This window comes from Pygoscelis adeliae, unplaced genomic scaffold (genome assembly GCF_000699105.1).
Source record: "Pygoscelis adeliae isolate BGI_AS28 unplaced genomic scaffold, ASM69910v1 Scaffold508, whole genome shotgun sequence".
Taxonomy (NCBI): Eukaryota; Metazoa; Chordata; class Aves; order Sphenisciformes; family Spheniscidae; genus Pygoscelis; species Pygoscelis adeliae.
Window position 1 is genome coordinate 346,154 of NW_008825292.1, and position 9,731 is coordinate 355,884.

General features: G+C 41.0%; 1 protein-coding gene across 1 annotated transcript in view; it reads left to right on the forward strand.

Annotated features, from left to right (window-relative positions):
• ARHGAP17 (Rho GTPase activating protein 17) overlaps positions 1-6,102 on the forward strand; it is a 25,776-nt gene extending 19,674 nt beyond the window's left edge. The window contains 1 exon segment of the mRNA XM_009329962.1: positions 5,184-6,102. Coding sequence (XP_009328237.1) covers positions 5,184-5,314 — 131 coding nt within the window. The 3' untranslated portion in view covers positions 5,315-6,102.
• The last annotated feature ends 3,629 nt before the right edge of the window (positions 6,103-9,731 follow it).

The window sequence follows — 9,731 nt, forward strand, 5'->3', positions numbered from 1 at the left end:
TTAGCTTGCCTTTTTTTTTTTTTTCCTACTTTGGAAGCAACCAACTCTCTAGGGCTTTCTCGAGGCTCAGCATCATGGCAGTCTCAATTATGCTTATACATCTGCTGTCAAAAAACAAAATATTTGGAGGAGGGAGAAGGTGTAGCTAAGGATAGTGTATTTTGGCACATACAGAAGATAATAAAATGCCAGAAGTGGTCACTGATACATGTTCTAATAGACAAGATACTAACACAGTGAAGGTTTTACCTTATGAGAACGAAGTCTCCTGAGGGGCTTTTAAGTTGGGCATCCAGAAGCTGTGAAGAATCACATGCACTTAACTGTATGTTTTAGGTCAATTTCTAGATAGATCTTCATATTTTAAATGCAGCCGCCTTTTTCTGTTTTGAGACGTTCGTGAAGGAGAAACTTTTTGTGTTCTCACAGGAACTTTGTGGAGGTTGTAGTTACTGGTTTGATAGGGATAATGTTAATTTAAGTCGGGGGGGGGGGGTAACTGCTGAGAACAGTCAAAACTAGCAGGTCTTGAAATGTTCTCCTGCTGAGTCTCTGCTTATTTTAGGAAATTCTGAAGGAAGAGTTAATGAATGTAGGAGACTAATGCTTTTAATACTTATTTAATAATGGTTAAAACTTTCCAGTGACACTGTAGCTTCTCTAGAATAAGACTAATGTATTGGAATGCAAATCATAAATTCTATTGCCTAACAGCTTTACCCCATGATGCCTTCACAGGTGGGGATGGTTACTGCGAATAAGGTTTGTACTTACCCGAAACATGCAATATAAGCTAAAATGCTCCTGCACAGCAATATTTTATTTGTAGCTTTATTTTGTATATGCGCTTTGGAATATGTGCTCTCTGTCAACTCTGTGTTATCTCATTACTACATATCATTCTGTTTGTAAGAGATTTTAAGACCTATGCTGCTTAATTTTAATAGTCCTGTGAACATTAAGTTACTTCTTAGAACAAATTGTAAAAATAACTATAATTGAGTAACACTTCACACAAAGTCACCAGAACTACTAGTCCACAAGTGGAGTGTGAAGCAGTGACCCATTTAAAACAGGTTTGTTCTCATCAGTGCAGGCAAATACTGAAGCTCATGTGTCTTTCCTACAATTCAGTGTTTTATGGTTTCATTTTAATGTAGCTTTCACTCTAGGTTTTCAGTTATTTTTAACTACTTGGAATTTATTTGGCAAAATACATGTTCATGTGACTAAAACCCTTTGCAGAAAAGCACCCAGCAGCATCTGCATTCTGGCATGTTTGCATTTGCATTCTGTCAGCTCCAGCCTCACTAATAGTACTAGTCTGTTCAATCGCAGCTGCCAAACGACACGTTAATAATCTTACTATTCATATGTAATGGGTTAGAGACACTACCTTTTTAAGGTAACAACTGCATGACAGGCTGAAAAAGTTGAGGCTGCATTCCTGAATTATCTCAAGATTTGACTGCTTACAGGAAAGACTAAAATTAGGATTGGATTGAGAAGTCACGTTGGAAGTACAGTTTTCTTAAATTCAAGAAACTAGCGGTAAATGAGCTGCTTAAGCAACTAAAAAGTAGCTTTGCTTTTTAAAATAACAGACTTTTCCTTATTGTACTTCTGTTCTTTTTGTCAGTATCTTTAAAATACAAGAGCAAATTATTTCAAAACTGAACTCAGAAATAAGGTTGGGGCCTGGATCTTTACAGCACTTACAAATAAGTTAAGAATGGGAACAGTGCTGATGAGTCACACTTGAAGGAGAGACTTAACCTTAATTTCTAAGTCGTGTTTCATAGGTTGACCGTGTTTGTTTTCATTTGGGAATTTTTCTGGTTCTGAGGAAGTTGCTTTAATGGTAGCAGACAAGCAGGATTTGTTTTACCCCAGTGTAACTGGAGAAATACTTGCCTTCTAAATAATATCCAGCTGGTGTGCAGGGCGCTGCTTTATTAGTGGGGGAGTCTGTGAGTTACAACTTAGTGCTGACTCCTTCTCAATTAAGTTACAGGCATGACAGAGGTACACGACTGTCCTGTAGACTGGGTAAATATAAAAAAATATTGAAATCAACAGTGTTGAAATGAAACAGTGTTAAAACTGGAGAGACTTAATACCATTCCTTTCAAGTGCAAACCGTAGCAAATTGGCCACATAAGTTGTGTACAGTAAACAATAGTATGAAAGCTGCCATGCAGGAAAGCCAGTAAAAGAAAGCTGATGATGAAGGATTCTCTAGCAGAACTGACGAAGGAACCTAGAAGAATCTAGTATGTTTTGCCAAAAAAACACCAAACCACCTGGGGAACAGTTGAAGTGATACTCAGACTTACGTACAGCAGTACACTCTGTACAGGATCACCCACCTTTTCCAGATCAATCTTTTTTAAGGGATTAATGTTTGTTCTGAATTAACACCACTGCATATTACGTAAGAGTATCTGCTCTAACATCTACACGTGCACATACAAGCACTTATTATAGGCTGACTTACCCAATTCACAATGTGAAATAGCTGGTTTTAATTTTAACCTTGAATAGTGGAACAAGGGAAGACAGATGGGAATAAAGGAAGCCAAAATTAAGTTGCCAGCAAACTTCATAATATCAGAACAGGAATTCTGAATTGTTTTCAGGATGCTGTTGAATTCCTTTGTCCGTGTACTGGACTTCAGTAATGCCTCAAATTCTGTTTATGGTATTAAAGTAGTAAGCCCTAGAAAAGAATATTCTAATCAAAAATTTTATTAAATAATCTAGATGTTTGACCTGCATTCAGTAGGAACTGTATTGGAAAGTTCAATGGTAAGGAAAAGGCATATGATTGGCCAAAAATGTTGCTAATTCATAATCATGTGTGTGCTAATGCCCACTACTAACCTGTCACAAATAACACTGCTTGCTTGCATTATCATTAGCGTGGCATGCGAAAAGAATGGCTGTTTGATGCTCGCTCTTACATTAACGTACTAAAAGTATTGGAGACTAGAATGTGTAAAGTTGTTCATGTTTTGACTGGCCAGTTTCACATTGTACTTCTTCCCTGTACAGAAAATCCTATCTATAAATCCACACGTTTTGTACAGAGTTTCATTTTGTATTTGAAGTAGCTGTCACAAATACTCCTTTCCTGTGTCACCTCACACTTTCAGTTACCTCCTTTTCCGATTCGTCCTTCAATATGCAGTCGTGGTAGGGAGAACAACTGTGCCTGCATCTAAAGTTGAAGTACACCTTTTGAACCGTACTTTAGATGAAAGCTGAAAGGTAACAGTAGGTACTGTTAGATATTCGGGAGAGCGCAGTGCCTCTGCTACTTGGTTCTGTGCTCATCTCTTCTGTGGTCAAGCTCGGTGTGGAACATTTTGAGTAAGGGAGAAATGCAAGAAGAATTTTAGGAACTGACACCATTGCAGTTTATTCTTCTATGTAGTATTGCTTCTGTTAGCAATAGTAAAAATGACTAAAAAAATCTAAAGTTTAAATCAACTGACTTTAAAAGTACCTAAATTTTCATCTGTTGTAGAAACGACAGTTACACAGTATAGTTGGGATAAAGGAGAGCTGCTGATGTTATGAAACTTGGTTTCATGGATCGGGGACTTATTTTCAGCACCTGAATGTGAGGCTAAGTGAAAAGGTTTGGTTTTAAAGTAGCCCCAGTGATTATTTCTTCATTGCTATCAAAGGTCTATTGAACAGTGACCGTCTTGTAGGTGCCACAAGGCACTGTTCACTGGGTGTAGCCCAGTAACCAGGATGCCGATTTTCAAAATGAGAATGAGGGCTGGGGAGAGAAATCTGTTTAAAAGATTCCCCCAAGATGATGGTGTTTAACGAGTCATAACAGTACCGATGGTTTGTTCTGTGCCTTCTGGATGATTTCGTTTACCACTGAAGCGCTATCTTAGCAGAATATGGTAGTCCTCAAGACTCTGATACAAGACTTGGGAGAAATTTTATAGTTCACGCCTCACAAGAAAACATAAATCCTGGAATCGCGTTTTTGGGAAAGCTGCAGCAGTAGAGATGAGAACACTTCACTGTCCTGTGCAAGGCAGGCCAGTTGGTGTCAGGCCACAAGGTGATGGAGTTCCAGCTACCACATGGATAGTGTCGCTGAATACAAAATGACGCTGCGAGTTGCCCGAGGCTGGCTGGCACTCTGGGCGCGGGCTGAGAGGGACGCAGGGGAGGCTGCACTCGGACTGCAGTGCTGTGCCTGCTTTCGCCTCTTCCGTGTCATTTAGCTCAAAACTTTCAACTTGAACCTTTATAAAGTAACTTCTGGGCTAAATCTAAGACTTAATGCTTGAGATACGAGTCAAAGTCTTCATAGGATGCCTGTCTATGCCACCTATGTTCAAAAGCAAGGTATTTATTTGGATTCCTTATTGATTCAAATGATCTAAATGAGTTTCTATTTGGAACAGCTGCTGGATTGCAGTAAGTGATGTCGTGGCATATTATAAATTAGCTTTCCAAAATACTGACTTAATATTTTTCAATTACGTTTTTTGAACTGTTACAGATTTTTCTGGTCTTCTACCTACCAGGGCAGTCAGTCACCAGAAATGCAACATTTTGAGGTCCTTCTTGGACACCTTGGCTTGAACAAAATTCTCCTCCCCTCAGAAGTGGCAAAGAACATGATGTTCCCTTTTACACGCAGGAAAGGGGTTTAATCTGCATTTGATTTAAATAGTTTCTTCCTCTTCTTGTGACAATGCCTCCTTTTGACACCATACATGTTCCTATTGCTTCTAAAAGTCGTAGGTGGTGGTTACCTGGCTGATGATTTAGGGGCCAAATTTTTTTGCTGAGTGACCGTTGTGTTTAGACGTGAAAGTCTGGAGTAACGTATCACTCTTAAGGGGCATTGAGGAATCTGATACTAAGTCGTACTTGCTGTCTTCCATTCGTCAGAAAGAAATGTTTTTCTTATGTACAAGACTAAAAAAAGGTGTGTAGGAGAAGCAACTCAAATGTAAGCTGTTTAGTTTGGCTTAGCCTTCTTGTGTCCATGTGTGCATGTGCACATATGTGCCAGCCCCCTGTTTGAAAAGCCTTTGTTGATCTTTCCTTTCCCTTTTCTTTCTGAGGAAATGCACCAGAAATACGCTAGCGAATGAGATGTCACTGTCCAGGCTGCTAAACTTGCTATTCCATTTTTTGTGCAGACTCCAATTCCAGTATTCAAGAACCACTTCAAAACCCTTCTTCGGAGCTTCTTACAGAGCCAGCGAGCAAAGAACTGCACAACCATCTCATGCTCGACATTGACAATGATACGGAAAGCACTGCTCTGTAACGGAAACTCTCCAACTCTTTAAAGGTTCCTCTCCTGGTGGGAAAACTAACAGACCTAACAGTGAAAAGCTTCTTTTGACGATATGGCAGAACTGTGTAGAGTTTGACTTGTGCATCACAGAGGAAGTGATTTAGCCATTCAGAAGAAGTTTAATGATCTGTGTCTCAACAATGGTTTTCAAAATCTTGGATGGAAGGAATTAATTACTGCAGAAACTTGCATAGGAAGCGTAATTGCTGCTAATACAGATGGTATTAGCAGAAATTCCAAAAGAATAAGCGGAACGTTAGTTATTTAAAGTGCATGTATTATGGAAATAATCTTTTTAATGTCACGATTAGACTTTTATTTCTAGTTCTTAGACAATACAAGGAGATGCCTTGCAAGAGACATTCCCTCACTGATTTGCTGCAGATTCTTTTTAAAACATGAACCAAAAAATGCCAGAGTGCTGGTGGTGACTGCTGGTTATCAGTCGCCTTGTCAATACTGTGGATGTATTCTAGTGCCTTGAAGGACTGTCATACTGTAGAAGGAAACTTACTGTATCTTTAATCATTTCATTGCTACTTAATGATCAGTACTTAATACTTATTTCATAGTTATTTGTATTAACCAAGCCTGCTTTTGTTTATGTGGAACTTGCAACTGTTTCAAGATGAAACTGTGGAAGTGGTTTTTTTGTGCTTTCATTGAAAATGGTTGAATTTTGAAAGAACTTTGAAACGGATGTTTGGATTCGTCAGTTGGGTGAACATTTATAAAATTAAAGATTGTCTTTTGTCAACTTAAGGCATCTTTATTCAAGTGTTTGAGTGACGTTGCTTCCCGTGACATTGAAGGTTACACAGTCATTCCCTGGGCAAGAGCTCGTGAGTCGCTGGCTGCTCAGCTTGTTCTTCTGTTAAGGACTGTAGCGGAAGCGTACCGGGAATGAATATGTATATAGTCTTTAATGCCTAGATTCATGTTAAACACAAATGAGTCCAGCTGCAAAGAGAAACACTGGATACAGCCTGTATCATGCAGAGAAATGAGATGGAACAGGCCATACAGTTTCTGCGAATGAGAGGGAGGGAGAGGAAACTAGTCAATTGAGGTAACGTTCATATAACTAGTAAATTAATTCAATTAATGTACTTAACTTATCAATTCCTTAATAATCCATAATACATTTTATTGAAGCTACTAAACTAGACCTCAGGCTTAACTACAAAATAAAACTGCATTTCATAAAGGTCTTGACAAGACACGCTGCACTTGGTGACTATCTCGATGACGCCCCAGTTTGAAATCCCAGTGGCCGCCCAGTTGTTTCCTGTTCAGACGTCTCGTAACAGGGAAGGTGACCTCTGTCAGTGGGCGTAGACCTGCTTTCCTCTGTCACTACACCAGCACTGTAACAAACTCTTTGTAACTCAAAATTCAGCATTATGAGCCACAAATTCTAGTTCTGATACTAAATTTGATGTTTCTCTCTCAAACAGTATGCAGTGTACCTGAATCCAGGGCAGGCTGTGAAGGACTTAAATAAATTCTCAGAAAGTCTTCTGGACTTGCACATTCTTCAGCATTATACAAATAGTTAATTGTCTCTGCCGGGATTAGCAGCTCGTGTGCAAGAGTGTGTACACTCTCATTCGTATCCTCACTGTCATCCTTGATAATAAACAGCATATTTCAATGCAGTTACAATAAGAGCGCAGGCTATGACACAGTTAAAGTTGAGGAAATTTGCCCTTCTCTGCCAAACACAACTGTGTCCTCTGCTCCCAAGCGCGCACAGCAGCGGGCCGGGGTAGGAGGCAACGTAAGGCATCGGCTTCATGCGCGACTTTCACCTGGCTCTAAGCTATGTTGGTGCAGTTGATCAGTTCAATCAAATGGCTGTACAAAATAAACCCTACAGAGGTCTACAAAGAAACTCGGAATAAAATAATGAGGTTTTGTAATGCTTTAACACTGCTTCTAGAGCCCTCTCGGGTGTATATGCTATTAAATTCTGAGAGACAAGCGCGGCTGCTTGCTGGTGTGGTTTGGGGGGATTTATGGGGGTAAACCAGGTAAATTTCTTATCGCCCAGGTATTTGAAGTTTACCTCAGAACTCTGAATACAGGCTGCCAGTTTGAGTAGGAGGGTAAGGCACTCTGCGACCACCTCTGCTGTAGACTGTGATTGCGTCGAGCCTTGTGGACACATCACGGGAGACGTTGCTACTGCCACGTACCAGTCTGGGAACAGTCTGGTGGGGATGTTATGTGCCACCACTAAAACTTTAATTTCCTGGAGTAAAGCACTGAGTGGAAAGAGAGTGAATTCCATCCTGAAGTACAGCGAGGAGTTTTTATCGGATGGTCCACTACATAACCTGTGCAGCGAGTTGTTGGCGTTCCTAGAGCTATGCTAGAGCGTTGTATGCGTACAGCGTGGTACAGCCCTCCCACCCCAGCCAGTGGAAACCTTTCCTCGTTGTACTGACGTACTGTGCAAGGGTCTTGAGCGGACTGGTCAGATGTGAGGGTAAGAAATGAGCAAAAGAGCAGTAGGGATTTAATAAGCAAATGCAGGAGTGTGATGGTAGCTTGCTTTGATAGGAATTCCATTCACAGCGAAGAAAACGATGCAGTTTTCATGAACCTGGATTTCAGTGAATTAATACGGGGCCCTAGAGAAACACCCAGGTTAAGCTAAAGACAATAATTGACTGAACTCTGTGGGACGGGTTAGGTAGTGTTGAAAGGACAAATAGCAGGCTGGAAAACCGTGACTAACACTCGATAATTTCTGGAATTCCAGTGTGTACACCTACAAATGCTTACAAAGCAGGGTACAGAAATAATAACAGCCGATTCCTAAGGAAGGGATTTTCCTGCTTTCTGAAACCTGTGAAAGCCGTTGACAGTTGAAGTCTGGTGTCTTGAAAATGGGCTGCAGGGGGCTGGGCAAGAGCCTGCTGTCAGCTGCTGACTGCATCCAGAAAAGATGTGTCCTGTTAGCTGGAAAATGTCCGCTCCTCGGTGATCAACAGGTATTCAATGGAAGAATAAAAGCTTGATGTAATCGTAGCTAATGTTCAGTTTAACCTTAAGGAAGCATTCCACCACTTCAGCTAAAATTGTGTTTCATCTAAGTGATACAAAACACTTACCTATGAACTTGATTTTGGAGAGAAGCTAAATCTTGGATGATGAGATGGATTGTGCTACTGCAAGACTGCGGAGGAAAGGGTACGGTTTATACAGAATTGCGTATTACAAACTAATTTGTGAATATAAAAATAATTCATCAGCTGCCCTACACGGGCTTTCCCTTTGAGTCACAGGCGCTGAGGACAACGCACGTTGTTCCCATTACGTCTGACAGAACATGTCATCTAATTCTGTCGGATCAATGTGCTGGGGCAGTTATCTGAAGCATTGGGTGGAGCAAATCCCCGGGGGAAGCTACTGAACCCACCACAGCATTATTCAGGTCTTTAAGCCTATGTATGGAGTAAGAGATGGTTGTACATTTGTAGTTAGCTGGACCTTAGAAGCCAAATTTGTACAAAGATGAATCAAGGTTACTTGATCGCACTAGGAATTTCTGTAACTTACCTCGACTACGTGAAAAATACAGCCGGAATAGAGAAGTAGCAGACCTGAGACTTGTTCTCTTGAGTGGTCTTCTAAAGCATCTTCAAACAATCCTCTGTGATAACCTTGTTTCAAAAGAGAAACTGGCAGTTTGTCAAACAGTTTATAGCGATAGCTCCAGCAAGTCAGGGGTGTGTGGTCTGTTATGTGGTCTCTCTGCTGCCACAGACAACGTTCACAGATTACGCTTTTATTATTCAGAAGAAACATGAAAGGATTGCTACCATGGGAATCTCTTCTTGACATATGCGCCGATGCAATTCGCATTAGACCCTAAAACTGCACCAAACCCTGCAATATTTCAGTGGCTGAAGTCTAAAATTCCCAGTAGCATTTCTTTCTTTAAAGATGCAGTTACACCCGCGTTGCTGTAGATAGATCACCTGAAGGTCCCAAATGTGGAGCACTTCAGAAGTCTTGCACGTGCAGTTGAGTCCCTGCCTCTGCTCGACATTGGCACTAGCGGATACAGGTGTTTAAAAAAAATTAAATTGTCTTAATGTATCTCGCTCATCAGACTAAACATTTGGTATACATTAGTTGCCCGAGTCATACACGGAGTTGGTTGCAAAAACAATCTCAGGCTTTGAAAGCAAATCTCTCTCCCCCCCTCAGGGTTTCTAATCGTTGCGTTCCGTTTGCTCAGGAAGGATTCCCAAGTGACGAAACTCTTTGTACGGTTTAACAAAATACCACGTCCTCGTTTCACGGGCTACCGCGCGGCTCCCGCGCCCCCCTGCCCCGCGCCGCCCGTTCCCGTGCTCCGGGCGCACGCCGCGCC